This window comes from Rana temporaria, chromosome 7 (assembly GCF_905171775.1).
Source record: "Rana temporaria chromosome 7, aRanTem1.1, whole genome shotgun sequence".
Classification (NCBI taxonomy): domain Eukaryota; kingdom Metazoa; phylum Chordata; class Amphibia; order Anura; family Ranidae; genus Rana; species Rana temporaria.
The window spans coordinates 37,377,995-37,393,380 of record NC_053495.1 but is presented as its reverse complement, the minus strand read 5'-3'; the positions used below and the strand labels follow the sequence as shown (position 1 = coordinate 37,393,380).

Sequence of the window (15,386 nt, the reverse complement as noted above, 5' to 3'; positions counted from 1 at the left end):
AATATTTTAGATGGCCGCTAGGGGGCGCTTCCATTGCGGTCGGCGTAGAATATGTAAATGAGTTGATACGCCGATTCACGAACATACGCCCGGCCGCCGCAGTCGATTTACGCCGTTTCCGTAAGGCATTAGCAGGCCTAAAGTTATTCCACCCATTAGGTGGAATAACAATGTTAAAGTATGGCCGCCGTTCCCGCCGCGAGATTCAAATTTTTTTCGTCGTTTGCGTAAGTCGTCCGCGAATCGGGATTTACGTCGTTTACGTCCACGTCAAAATCAATAGGCCCGTGCGGCGTACGTAGCTGCAATGCACACTGGGAAATGTAGGCGCCCGGCGCATGCGCAGTTAAAAGGAAACGTAAAAAAACGTGAGGTCAAGCCTCATTACCATCAAACACGCCCCCCTCCAACACATTTGAATTTGGCGCCCGCACGCTTTAGGCTACGCCGCCATATATTAGCAGGCAAGTACATTGAGAATCATGTACTTGCCTAGCTAACTTATGGCGGCATAGCCTAAACACGCTAAGCTACGCCGCTGTAACTTTGCTCCTCTCTACCTGAATCTACCTATAAGTGATTATGTGAAGCTCCACAAAATTACAAAAAGAGTTTACACAACATGAGTTATGTGTAGTTTTCCAATTTTTGAAAGGAGTATGTTGTCAATGTTAAGTTCAGAACTGTTTTTTACGACTTCTATGTACCGTATATACTCGAGTATAAGCCGAGTTTTTCAGCCCTTTTTTGGGGGGCTGAAAATGACCCCCTCTGCTTATTCTCGAGTCAGCGCGTCAGAGTCCATTGCCACCTGACCTCACCGTGCCCATTGCAGAATCCGCTCTGTGTACCCGAGTCCGTGACATATTCAGATGGGGGAACCAACTGGATCCTGCCATGGTCGAGTTGAAGAGCTGCAATGGGCACAGTGAGGTCAGGCTGCAAATGGGCACAGTGAACCTGCAAATGGGCATTGTTGACCCTCTTTTCCCACTTACAGTAGCTGCTGCATTCTCACCCTCGGCTTATACTCGAGTCAATAAGTCTTCCCAGTTTTTCGGTGGTAAAATTAGGTGCCTTGGCTTATACTCGAGTATAAACGGCAATTATGGAAAATATTTTTGATATCATTTAACTAATAAATACCAATTTTTACGTAACATCTTTTGCTTTTCAAATATTTATCTCGCTGCTAAAAAAAACCTTTTGGGATCTTTCATTAAATGCTACCATGTCTTTGCCTCCATTTTGAATTTGATGTCAGAAGCCCCAAAAGTCCTAGATCTTGTCACTCAAGTAAAAACTCTATGGTTTTCTCTTTCACTCTTCCCCTGGTGCTACATAAAAATGTATGCAGGGAGATGAGAGGTGGGAGAGCTGGGCCAGCACAGACAATGAGCAGGCTATGACATATAAGGGGAGAGGGATCTGTGCTAGGGAAGTGACTTACTGGAGTTATCAAATTTTCGAGCAAGTTCAAAGGCACAGTGAATAAAAAACTATTTACGAAAAGCAAAAACACTGCAAGCATGAATTAAAAATACTAGATTTTCCTATGCCTTTATCTACGATTTTTTAAGCTGGTGAGTGTTTTAACAGTGCAAGCAAAGACACACACATGCACGCACTGCAATGTCAACAGCTCCTAGGTATACAGAAGCAGTACCTGTGACAAATGAACACTTAGCACTAGCCCCCCTATATGCATGTAGAAAAGAGACCAACAACAATCCATAAGACCCTTTTCACACTGGGGCAGTTTGCAGGCGCCATTGCCAATCAATGGGACAAATCAATGGGATAGCGCGCTATACTGCCAGCAATGTGCCTCTGCAGAGGCGCATTGTCGGCGGTATTAACCCTTTTTGTCCGCTAGTAGGGGATAAAACCCACTGCTAGCGCCCGAATACTGCCGCAATTCCTACGGTAAAGCGCCGCTAAAAATAGTGGCGCTTGACCGCCACTGCACCTCCTGCCCCAGTGTGAACCATGCCATTCTGCTGACATATAAGTGCGTGACATGGTTGGCAAGCTGTTAAAGGAGTTGTAAAGGCAGGTGTTTGTTTTATCTTAAAGCAATCTATGCATTAAGATAAAAAACCTTCTGTGTGTAGCAGCTTCCCCATCACCCTCTTACTACTTACCTGAGCAGCATCTTGCTCCAGCGATTTTCACGAGTGTCTTAGCCGGCCAGGTCAGTTAGCCAATCAGGGGAGAGAGGTGGCGGGCTCGGGTGACCCCATAGCAAGCTTCTTGCTGTGGGGGCACTTGACAGGAGGAAGGGGCCAGGAGCACTGAAGAGGGACCCGAGAAGAGGAGGATCCAGGCTGCTCTGTGCAAAACCAACTGCACAGAGGAGGCAAGTATAACATGTTTATTTTATACATTTTTTTAAAAGAGACTTTTCAATCAGTATAAAGTGGTAGTAAAGCCCAAATCTAAATATTCCTTAAAATGTTCCTTCCCCCCTTTCTCCTACTTAGCATACGTGTATAAAAAGATTTGTGTACGTACCTATTCATAATTCTGTCAGATCACATGGCTCAGCAGCTCTGGCTCACCTGTGTAAGGGAGCGCTCGAACACAGCTGTGAATTCCTAAAAATGTGACATCACCCATAGTCTCCTATGGCCAAGCCGTTGTCTGCAATCCCTCCTCTCCCCTGCAGCAGCTGTTGTTCACTGACAGAGCTGCTGAATCACATCACATTAGATAAATATACAAATCTTTTTTATACAGGGTATGCAGGATAAGTAGGAAGATGGGAAAGGGGATGTTCTTAAATAGACAGGAGTTAGGTTTGTCTTCCACTTTAACTGCTGCAAACAAGGCAACATGGAATTACAATATGTCCTGTTATGCTTATACCTGAACAGATCTACTTCATGGATGGTTGGTAATAACACAGAAATTTGTGCATCTGTCTAAAAGGAAAGAAAAGAAAGCGTCATTGGAATACATTACAATAAGACAAAGTTATATATTCCATGAAAAAGCTCAGGTACTGCTACTTCTTAATAACTTCATCATAACAGTTGGAGCCAAATCACATCTTATGTGTTGGGTAGATTTGTTCATCCAATTTGAATACATAGACAAGGCATATATTATTGTTTTCTATATTTTAAGTGATTTTAACAATTTTTACAAGGATTTGTTTTTATTTGTGTTTTATACAAGTTTGTGTTTGAATTACCCATTGAAACACAAAAATGTTGTTTCTTTTATTAGTAAAATAGTCTTCCGTGCCACACGGGATAGGATAGTAAGCAGTTGCTTGCAGCCCCTTGAGATTTTATATTTTAATATTTTTATTGAAAATAAACAATGTTGTATAAGGCACAAGTGACAAAGACTGAAATAACAATCGAGCTCTGTCAGATTATATTTCTCATACAAATAATCGTAAACATAAAACCTATAGATAAAAAAGAGACTCAACACAAAATGCAGTTGGCGGAAAAGCCCGTTAACATAGCCATATGACATAAGAATAATCAAGGAAAAACACAATGTCCCCTTTTTACCGTATCTTTCCCCTCTTCAGTTGTTAAATTATTCATTGAATGGTAAAAAATAGAAATAAAAAATAAAATAAGAGTAAAGCTAATGAGATATATTCTTGACTCCCTAGGGTCCAACTGGTGGCCCCTTGAGATTTTAATGCCTGGAAAATGTATTAGTCCAAAAGGAGCCCATTTGGTAGAGTATTCTGGAGAGCAAGTGGTTTTCCCGCCACCAGAGTACAACGATCACTGCTGCCGGTTATAGTCAGCAGCAGTGATCCTACAAAAAGAAACCTGGCAGGCTGGATGTAATCAAGTCGAATGATAGATCGAATGATACAATCAGCCTGCCCATAGATGGATTGAAATTTTGACAGTTCCTGCTAAACCGGACTAATTTCAATCCATCTATGGCCAGTTTAAATCTATGTAAGTAACCACAATCCCCATTCAACCACTGTTACCTGTTGAGTTATATCCACAATCTGTGTTGTCCCTGGCTTGTCAAGTCTGGTTGGTATTCGCACCTGAGAGAATGAAAGTTGAAGTTGTACACTGAGTAGTTAGAAAAGTAACACTCATAAGAGTAAAGCATCAAATGCTTAAAGCGGGGGTTCACCCTATATAAAAAAAAAAAAAAATATAAATAATTTCCCCTCTAGCATTAAATTTGGCATAGTAGCGCGAGCTACAGTATGCCTGTCTGTATTTTTTTATCCCCGTACTCACTGTTATATCGTACATAGAAGATCCTGGGGAATGGGCGTTCCTATGGAGAGGGAAGGTGATTGACGTCCGGCCCTGGCACGTCACGCTTCTCCGGAAATAGCCGAAATAGGCTTGGCTCTTCACGGCGCCTGCGCATAGCCTGTGCGCAGGCGCCGTGAAGAGCCGAGACCTACTCCGGCTGTCTTCGGGGAGCGTGACGTGCCAGAGCCGGCCGTCAATCACCCTCCCTCTTGCTAGGAACGCCCATTCCCCGCGGCAGACGGAATCGTCTATGTACGATATAACCGTGAGTACGGGGATAAAAAAATTAAGACCGGCATAGTGTAGCTCGCGCTACTATGCCGGATTTTATGCTGAAATGTTGTTCTGCAGGGTGAACCACCGCTTTAATTTTCCCAATATATTCAGAGAAAGGTCAGCAGTTAATCTACTTTTTTTATCATAATGGATACTTCAAAATAGGATAGTGCAATTACAAACTTTGAACAGAATATTTAAACTGAACTGAAAAAATATTCAGGTACGTATGTCTAGATTTAAAAAATGACTAAATGTGTCTTTAAACATAACTAGTGTCTTAATTCTTGCAAGCCCTTGTACAGAAGAGCTCAGACTGGTAGAAACTCCAGGTTGTGGGCAGGCCCTCTGGGACCTCACTTAAAATGCAGGAATTTTTGGTATGGTATTATACATTAGGACGTTACAACTGCCGCTGCTAGATGTGGCGCCAAAAAGTAGAGGTTGCAGGGGACTGGTTGAAACGAAGGAGGAGCCTGCAGGAGTGAGGAATAAGACAAGTAAAAAGTCTGTTTTCATGGTATCATAGGCAACCTGCTCCCCACTGAAATGGTAGTTTTTTTTAATTCCCTGGAGTTAAGCTTTAAAGCAAAATCCTGCTGTAATTAGAAGGATACAATTTTAAAATGTGTTTATTAAAGAGAAAATCAAATCTAGAAACTGTGTCCAAGCTGCTTGCGCGACGTTAGAAAAAGTCCTGCAAGCAGCATCTTTGAGGCAGTTTGGGAGCGTTGTAGACACCACTCCTCCACCGCCTCTGCCCATTGAAATAAATGAGTTCGGCAGCGCCGCAACACGGACATCTTTAACCCTTTCTTCCGCCGCTAGCAGGGGTTAAAAGCGACCCACTAGTGACCGAAGTGCGTGTGCTTTACCCCTGACGCCAGGCGCTTTCAGTGTGCAAGTAGCCTTAAAGAAAGATACAAAAATAACAGATTTACTGAGTAAATCACCAGGTGAAAATACAGGAACAAAGCCTAAAAGAAGAAAACAGTTGCAGCTATCACTTTTACTAACCAGTAAACTGTAATATATTCAATTTTTGCTTTTGGGGCCTCTGAAATTTTGGATTTCGGCTATCCCCCTTGCTAGCCACCAATCACCACCACTTTACTGTCCTGCTGTGACCTCAACACAATGTATCGAGCATATGTGCTACAATGCCAGACAGGTAGTGCCCCTGGAAGAAGTAATATCTTACAAAACAGACGTAGGGCGAGCTGTCGTCACCCAAGAAGCTCCTAACGTTCCCCCAGTGGACGGATGCCTGAGAGTTTTGTGTACCGGCCGACACATTAGATTCAAGGCGATTTTTTAACTGCATAATTGTAAGTGCAATTTTAACTTTTTAAATACATTTCTACTCCTTTAATACACTATGTGGAGCTGTTACTGTTTCTTACATGGTGGGCACTGATACCGGTGAAATTTCTTGTGAGTGAGATCCATCAAAAGCGCATATGTCTGAAACTGCGAGATTGAGACCCATTACATGCCGTTTCTGATCCCCTGTCATAAGGGATCGTGGAAATCCGGTAAGAAGCCAATCTATAAGTCTGGTGGAGGACAAATCACTTTCTTCTTTGGATACGTTTACAATTAATCTGTAATGTGGCACAGATGCACGGATGTTTGACATCTTACCTGCTAAAACATTTATGGACTTTCTATTGTCAATATTTTGGACTGTTCATTAATTTTATTCAGAGCTATAACCCAACTTTATTTTATGGTTCTGATCCAACTGTCATTTGGTTTTGGTGGCTGCATGGTGCACCCTAGTGGCCAACATATGCCACTGTTTTGATACAGCAGTGTTCTTCTCATATATGTCACTAGAGATAACCTATTTGTACACGTTTGTGTTTGTCAAGAAGGGTTTTTAGAGGTACCGTGATTTATATTTTCTCAGGTAACTCTTGCCCACACATCAAATATATTTGGCCACGTGATCGGATATTAACAGACCAAGTGCAAGGAACATATTAGGAAGCGTTCCTGCACTGTTCACAGTGAAGCATTCAATGTAGCATTGGAACCAGCATACTCCATTCCCTGGTTCCTAAGCTACTGTGTGATATCTGTCATCTCTTTTGAATGAAGCCGTCACCAGGCACATCATAGGTTATTGCAGGCATGAGCACCAGCAATTACAAGAAAGCTTTCCTGCGCATTTTCTAGGCTCGGTTATCTGTGTCTGCGTCAACCCCTGATGTGTCTGAATGAGAACTCCATTCATGTGTAAAGAACAATGGAGGCTGTGGCAGCTGATTAAAAGGTTGTTTATCTGCAAAGGACAGACAGAGAAGTAACAGACAGCTCATCATCTTGAAAATCATGAAATGAGTAAAGATGGGCAAACTATTTTCAGTTAATTGCAAACTGGGTGGCTCTAATTTTTTTCTTGTGTAAACCCTTAAAAAGGCAAGCAACAGAATGGGCAAAATAAAATTTGCCTGGGAAGTGATAGAGTGTGAATCTACTCGCATACATCAAATGACCATCAAGCACAGCGGGTGATCCAAAAACATATGGGAACAGAGCAGGTAACAAATACTATTTGCACAGTTCCTCTTTGTGCTATCCTGCCACAAGTTTTAAGAATGATAAAGTTCCGCACTTAGATGTCATACCTTTACGACGAGTCCCATAATTGGCAGATGCAGAGTCTTCCCTGGCATAGGAGGGGGCCATCGGTCTATATCACTGCAAGCTGCAGAAAGAAAAACAGAAAGGATTAGGCCTAGGTTTAGAGTCCATTATAAAGTGGAACTAAACTCTCTCATTCAACATTAACTATTTCCAGGGCTTTTTTTCTCAAACTGGAACTCAACCATGACTCCTCCACCCACACACACCCTTCAAATCTCATCAAATAGTGGGTGTGGTCAGTCAATCAGTAGGAGGGTCTTTTAAAGGGGCATTAAATACCAGGATCGCATAACATACAGAGTGCAGAGTTCCGGGGGGTTACACACAGAGTGCAGAGCTGTCACTTGTAAACACAGAAACCGGACTTCTGTGTTTGTGGTATGCAGGAAGTACATGCTACATGAATCATCTGACCTCACTCAAGATGGCCATGACTAGAAATATTGGGTGGCATTTTACAAAGTGATTTCTCAACAAAATGGAGACATAGATAGATAGGTGACCTTGTTTTGAATATAAAAAACAGAATTAAATAGTGGGTTAGGTCGTTGGAGTCTGTACATGCTTTTGTTTTATGTGAAAATATAATAACATTTGCATAATACAAAAAAATAAATGAAATAGCATTCTCAGTTTGTGGTGCTTAGATACAGTTAAGTTCCACTTTAAAATTAGAAGTAAAATTAACTTCGCCAGTAGTTGGTTGCCCCCTCAAGAGGCTTTCTCCACACCAGGTAGAAAGCCTCACATTACGGGGTGTAGTTACAGACAGAAGAACAGGAAGTGAGGATTTCTCAGAAGAAATAAGGACATTTAAAAGCAAAATGGAAGGATGAGGTAAGTGAAGGAGGATTGCACTAAGGTAAAGGAAGCTATTTAGGGGGATTTTTTTTTTCCTTTACAACCCCTTTAAGGACATGCAGCCTACATGTCCGTAAGGGACATTCAAGGACAGTTGCAAAAAGTACAGATTTTACAAACTATTCGTAAATTTACTGAAAGTTGGCAACCCTGACACAGTATTATTTACATTTATGTGCATGAGTCCTAAAGGGCAGAGGGAACCAAGCTACATAGAGCAGACTGAAAAATCTGTGCCCAACACAGGTCACAAGACACACACACCATCTTTTCATTGTAGTATGCTTTTCATCTTCCAAAATACCAACTGTGTCACTGACACTTTCACAACCTACTTGTGCCAGCATGGGAAGTGCTCACTGTTCTCACATGCCAGAACTTGGGTCAATAAAGTAGAGGTTCAGCTTAAAACCAACTCTAAATCAACTCACAGCAACATTCTAAAGCCTCATACATACGATCGGATTTCCATTGGACAAATCCATGGATTTTTGTCTGAAGGACATTGGCCATGAACTTGTTCTGCATACAGACGGCAGAACATTTTCAGCCAACATTCACGAAACCCTTTGGGCAACTTCTGCTAATGTTGTCGTATGGTTAGCATTGGCTCGGAGCATGCGTGTTTGTACTTTGGATTTTAGTCCGGATTTGTGTACACATGATCGGATAATCCGACGGAACACATTTGTTGTCGGACAATTTGAGAGCATGACCATGCAACATTTGTTGTCAGAAATTTCGACAATTGTCCGATGGAGCATACAGACAGACAGTCAGATTATCTGACAAAATACATCCATCACACAATTGTTGTCGGAAAATCTGATCATGTGTACGGGCCTTTAGACTAATCTATCTAGACCTTTAGAAAAAAAATATATATATAAATTACTATATATACTTTTTCTGAATCCGCTCCGGTCCCACACTGAGCTGTCAGCAACGACTTCAGTATGTGGGAGTGTGCAGAAGTGGTAGTCGACAAAAGAAGCCCCATAGTAACTCTATAGGCGACATAACTTCCCATTCATTTGCCAGTTGTTGTTGGCTGTCTCCTGCACACAGCATCCACCTCTGTGGTATGGGTAGTGATTTTCACGTTACAGGTGTAGATTTAGAGAGAGCACTGACTTTAATGCACCAAGTGCTGCAATGTGGAGAAATAGAGGGACAGTCATGATTTGTCCCTTCTTACCCAGCAAGAGAGTTTATTTAGAGGAAGTCTAGCGTCAGTATGATCAGCGACTTACCTGCTTCCAAGCACGGGTCACTTCTTTCAAAATACTCAGGGGCGATCTGCTTCACCACAGTGTTAAAGAAGTTGATGTATGGCAGTTTGCTGATCAGAACCAAAGACTGAAAAAATAAAAATAAAATAAAGAATTTTTCTTTATAATTTGGTATTTCTAAAGTGATTGTGATATAATTTGAAACAATCTTTAAAGCAGTTGTAAAGCCTTCTGTGCTACTTATGTCCTCCCTTAGCCTTCTTATACTTACCAGAGCCCGATTCAGCGTTGTGCATTAGAGCAGAAGCTCTGCTGGTTCTGTCCCTCCTCACTGCACAGATTGATAGCAGTGCGTGCCATTGGCTCCCGCTGCGGTCAATCAAATTCTGTGATGAGGAAGCAGGGGTGGGGCTGAACCACCCTGCCTGTGTCAATAAATGTAGACAAGGTGGCTCAGGAGCGAGTCTGCATAAGTGTCCCAATAGGAAGCAGCTTCCTTTAATGTTACTTTAAAAAAAAAAAAAAAAAAAAAAAAAAAAGAGAACAGAGGCCAAAAAAAAAAAAAAAAAAAATTTCAAGGCGCTACATTTCAGTTTTTTTCCCCACTTTCTGTATAGCCTTTCCTCAGTTCTGTGTGCATACACAGCTACCCTTGCATCGGTGGCACCGTCGCTGTGTGCCAGGATGACTGATGCATAGGGGTGATGTAAACCCACAACAGCCAATGAAGACGGCTGAAGAGCGGCACCAGAGAAGAAGAAGATGCCAGTGAGGGATGGGGACCATTGAAGGCAAGGCAGGTTAAGGTTAACTTCGAGAGACGTACTTGAGAAGGATCCCTTGTCCTGGTGTCTGCTCTCTTCGTTAAAATCTTCAGTCCTCTAAACCCCCCCACACCCCCGCAGTAATCATCAGGTATTGTAGGGCTTAATATGAGCTGCCGGACCTGTCAAATGGACCTGTAAGGAGTGCCAACTATGTCTGCCCTTCACTCCCCTCCTTCATTCACAAAAGCTGTATTATAGCTTCCCAGAAAAGTGTTTCAATAATGGAAAAGGTAAACCTTTCATTCATCGGCCCATCTTACTGCCCAGCACAGCTTATTGCAAATAGTGTGAATGGGCCCTAAAAGGAATTAATATACAAAATACTATACGGCACAATAGAACAGTAATGAAAGTGATTGTAAAGGCCAAGATATTTTTTTTTTAAATAACAAAACATGTTATACTTGCAAGCTCTGTGCAATGGTATTGCACAGAAAGTCCCTGAACCTCGTCTTTTGGGGTTCCCCTGTAGGCACCCTTGGTTACGTCTCTTCTCCATGTGCCACCACAGGAAGCATTACTTGAAGAAGGAACCAATTAACTGTTCCGAAACACATTGCATGTTGATGACATCACTTCCGGTTTGCTGTCCACGCTGATTGCTGGTCCCTTCCTGCTGATGTCACTTCCTGGATTTGGCTTCCATGCTGTCTCAGACAGCCTAGCTGTCTTCCCAGTATCCAGGAGAGTTGTGGATTCCATTTGTCGGCCACTTCAGAATATGCTGCCATAGAATTACACCTCCGGCTATCCCCAAGACTCCTTAGGTCTACCAGAAGGCCGGACCACCTGTCCTATTACTAATATGAGGTGATCCTACCCATCCACCCTTTTGTAAGTGTTGTTAACCTTTTGGGGAATTATAACGTTTTGCACTTAGAGGCACCTTTTGTTCTTTTCATTTTACTTTAAGAGTTTGCTTCTCTCTTCAAGTGCTGCCAGAAATGCATGAAGACCCTTTTCTATTTCTACATAAACTGATATACCTGCATGATCTGTTACTCAGAGGGCCCTTATACACACACTTATCTGGTACCATAGGAAGCAGCTTCCTACGTGGGCACAAGTGCATGCTCATTCCCGAGCAAGGCTGTGTGCATCTATAGACAAACATAGGGTGGTTTAACCCCGCCCCCTGCTCACAGGATTTGACAGACAGCAGCAGGAGCCAATGGTTTCCACTGCTGACTCTGTCTTATGAATGCAGGGAGAGAGGAGAGAGCTGCTAGAGATAGGCACAGCATTGGATCAAGTGAGGATTCAGGTTCAATAAAAATACTGGGTCATTTTGTTACCCAAATACAGGGAAAGCATGAAGGTAAAACATACCCTGGCTTTAGAAACATTTTAACTACCGTTATCCAATTAGAACCCTTTTAGAAATAAAGGTTCTTTAACGCAGTGTTTCTCAACTCCAGTGCTCGAGGCACCCCAACAGGTCGTGTTTTCAGGATTTCCCTCAGATGAAACGGCTGTGGTAGTTACCAAGGCAGTAAAACTGATCAAATCACCTGTGCAAAATAATGGAAAGCCTGAAAACATGACCTGTTGGGGCGCCTCAAGGACTGGAGTTGAGAAACTCTGCTTTAACCTACCCATAAAAAAAAACACAGAAAAGCATAGCAGCACTAAATCCATCATGATGTCAAAAGTAATAAATCCAATAGGGATACAAGTTTGCATCATGCCATGTATATTAGAGCCTTTCAGATAGCAGACAGTAATCTGTATTGGTGAACTTAAACAAATGAACTTTTTTAATGTCTAGTTACAGAAAACACACACATAAAGGCTTCAGAAGTTTTGAGAGCTGCCGCAGAGCGCCCATTTATACTCAGACCACTGACAGCGAGATGCGAGTCGGGGTTAATTGCACCCACAGCCAGAGATCGGCATTTCATGCAGCTGTCACGTTCTTAATTACCTTTTGAAAATATCCTCTTTTTAATGTCTTGTCCCGAACTTGTCGAAAATATACGTAACCATAGAAACAGGATGAATCTTTCTGTTAAAAAGACAGATATACCGTATATGAATTAAATCTTCAGGCAAAAAAATCAATATGTCTTTTTATATAACAAAATTTTAGAAGGCTTGTTTTTTTTGCTGTGACATTTTCAGATGAATCGCATTTACAATAAAAGCAATGTTATTTGTTCAGCTGCACTTTGGACCAAATGCAGAGAACATAAAAAACATAATTTTTTAATAACTTCAATACCAGGCACTTTCACCACCTTCCAGCTTAGGACAATTTTCAGCGCCGTCTCACTTTGAATGACAATTGCACGTCATGCAACGCTGTACCCAAATTAAATTTTTAATCATTTTCTTCTCACAAATAAAGCTTTCTTTTGGTGGCATTTAATCAGTCTAATGCAGCATCCTTAAAAGGGTTTGTGAACGCATTTATAAAAGTCAATGCCAGCCCCACTATTAGAGACTGGCATAGCACACTGTGTTAAAGGGGGTTGTAAAGGTTCGCTTTTTATTTTCTAAATAGGTTCCTTTAAGCTTGTGCATTTTTGGTTCACTTACCTTCTCCTTCGATTTCCCTTCTAATAGCTGGATTCAGAAAGCTTTACGCCGGCGTATCAGTAGATACGCCGACGTAACTCTGGATCTACGCCGTCCTAAATTTAAGCGTATTCTGGAAACCAGATACGCTTAAATTAGGCTAAGATACGAGCGGCGTAAGTCTCCTACGCCGTCGTATCTTAGAGTGCAATTTTTCCGCTGGCCGCTAGGTGGCACTTCCGTTGAGTTCGGCGTAGAATATGTAAATGACTAGATACGCAGATTCACGAACGTACGTGTGCCCGTCGCAGTAAAGATACGCCGTTTCCGTAAGAGGTACGCCTGCGTAAAGATAAAGCTGCCCCCTAGGTGGCCTAGCAAATGTTAAGTATGGCTGTCGTTCCCGCGTCGAAATTTGAAATTTTTAAGTCGTTTGCATAAGTCGTCCGTGAATGGGGCTGGACGTACTTTGGAGCAATGCACACTGGGATATGTACACAGACGGCGCATGCGCCGTCCGTAAAAAACGTCAATCACGTCGGGTCACCACCCATTTACATAAAACACGCCCCCTCATTCTTTGAATTAGGCGCGCTTACGCCGGCCCCATTTATGCTATGCCGCCGTAACTTAGGAGGCAAGTGCTTTGTGAATACAGCACTTGCCTCTCTGACTTACGGCGGCGTAGCGTAAATACGATACGTTACGCCGCCGCAAAGATACACACATGTACCTGAATCTAGCTATAAATGTTATTTTTTTTCTTTGTTTTCCTTTTCTTTATTTCTTACTTCCTGTTCCTCCTCAGTAAGCTGTTCTGGCTGACTAACCCCCAGCTGATGATGGGAGCAAGCTTACTGAGGAGAAACAGGAAGTGAGAAATTCAGACAAAGAAAAAAAAAAACATTTAGAAGGGAAATCGAAGGAAAAGGTAAGTGAACCAACAATGCACTAGCTTAAAGGAACCCATTTAGAAAATAAAAAACAAACCTTTATAACCCCTTTAAGCATTTTTTAAAATGAGCCCTGGATACGTGCCTCGTGGCCACTTTCCAGCTCGGATGGATGGCTTCTGTAGGTGGAGCTGTGATCTCCCTCCGACGTCAGCCAGGGGGATCACGTGGCTGCTCGGCTCCACCCACAGAAGCTCTGTCTCAGCTGTAAAGCAGCTGCGAGTCACGTGACTGGCCTGAAGTCAGCTGAAATGGGTATTTACAGCGCTCGTTTTTAAAAATGTGTGGCTGAGCTGAAACAGAGAGGGGTATGACAGGCAGGAAGGAGAGGGTGAAGGGGAAAGAGAGGAGAGCAGAGCAGGGCAGCCTATCACAGAGGGAGGCACAGTGATTAGGATGGGGCAGCTTTGGGACCCCTGGGTCTCATTTTCTCTCGAGAGACTTCCACCGTCACATTCTGGTCCTCTAACTTTCGAAGCGGTCTTGGCTGGGGTCTCTGAGCAGGACTGAGGTCACCCCCTCACAGTCTCTTCCCCCATCCCACCTCTTCTCCCCTCTGCCCCTTTTTCTCTCCTTCACGCTCTCTTTTCTTACTTTACCTTGGGGGGGGGGGGTTTACTAAAGCTAATGCACTCAGAATTTGATGCAGCTGTGCATAGTAACCAATCAGTTTCCAGGTTGCATTGTCAAAGCTTAATTGAACAAGCTGAATTTAGAAGCCAATTGGTTCTTATGCACAGCTGCACCAGATTCTGTGTGCACCAGTTTTAGTGCATCTCTCCCAATGGCGCTCATTGGCCTTACTCTCGCTGGTGCCAGGTCCCTACCCAGGATTCTTGAGATAGCACCTCTAACGCAGCCTGATACCATTTAGGCCCCTTTCACACTACCGCGGTTATAAAGTTGCATGATTCTACCGCATATTATTTTCGGCCAAGATTTTAGGTAATGCCTGTGTAAACTTGATGTCTATGGACCTCAACTCACATCAAAAGTTGGACCAAAGTAGTACAGGGACTACTTTGAAGTCGCACAGATATGAATGGTACTCATTGGAAATCATGGGGTACAACTCATCGTGCGACTTTGCAGGCCTAAGTCGCAGGACAAGTTGCACAAGTGCGAAAGGGGCCTTACATTTACTTGTTGGTTTTTGCTCTTTCCACAAATGTTTACAGGGCTGATGAGGCTTTTTCCATTATCTATAAAAAAAAAATTTTTATAGCATGCTTCATTGAATGGAGCAGTGTATCGATCTTTCTGGTTTATACCTGAAGCAAATTGCTGTATTTGTACATGTTTGATTAAAATCAATAAAAGTTATTGAATGAGAAAAAGTTAGAAGTTGATTAGTTGCCATGCACAGCTGCTCCAGATTCTGTTTACTTCAGTTTTGATAAAGTCACATCTAATAAATATACATGCATACATTATATTATATACACACACACATAGTCTCTCTCAATATCTCACAAAAGTGAGTACAACCCTCACATTTATGTAAATATTTTATTATATTGTTTGATGTGAGAACACTGAAGAAATGACACTTTGCTACAGTGTAAAGTAGTGAGTGTGCAGCTTGTATAACAGTGTAAAGTTGCTGTCCCCTCAAAATAACTCGACACACAGCCATTAATGTCTAAACCGCTGGAAACAAAAAACGAATACACCCCCAAGTGAAAATGTCCAAACTGGGCCCAAATATTTTGTGTGGCCACCATTTTCCAGCACTTCCTTAATCCTCTTGGGCATGGAGTTCACCAGAGCTTTACAAGTTGCCACTGGAGTCCTCTTCATGGAGCTGGTGCT

General features: G+C 42.5%; 1 protein-coding gene across 1 annotated transcript in view; it reads right to left on the bottom strand.

Moving 5' to 3' along the window:
- Window positions 1–15,386, bottom strand: part of DENND6A (DENN domain containing 6A) — a 71,555-nt gene that overhangs the window by 29,156 nt on the left and 27,013 nt on the right. Inside the window, exons 5-9 of the mRNA XM_040359234.1 lie at window positions 12,029–12,109; window positions 9,299–9,404; window positions 7,166–7,245; window positions 3,971–4,033; window positions 2,869–2,924 (exon numbers count right to left, since the gene is read on the bottom strand). Coding sequence (XP_040215168.1) covers window positions 2,869–2,924; window positions 3,971–4,033; window positions 7,166–7,245; window positions 9,299–9,404; window positions 12,029–12,109 — 386 coding nt within the window. The remainder of the gene's footprint in view (window positions 1–2,868; window positions 2,925–3,970; window positions 4,034–7,165; window positions 7,246–9,298; window positions 9,405–12,028; window positions 12,110–15,386) is intronic.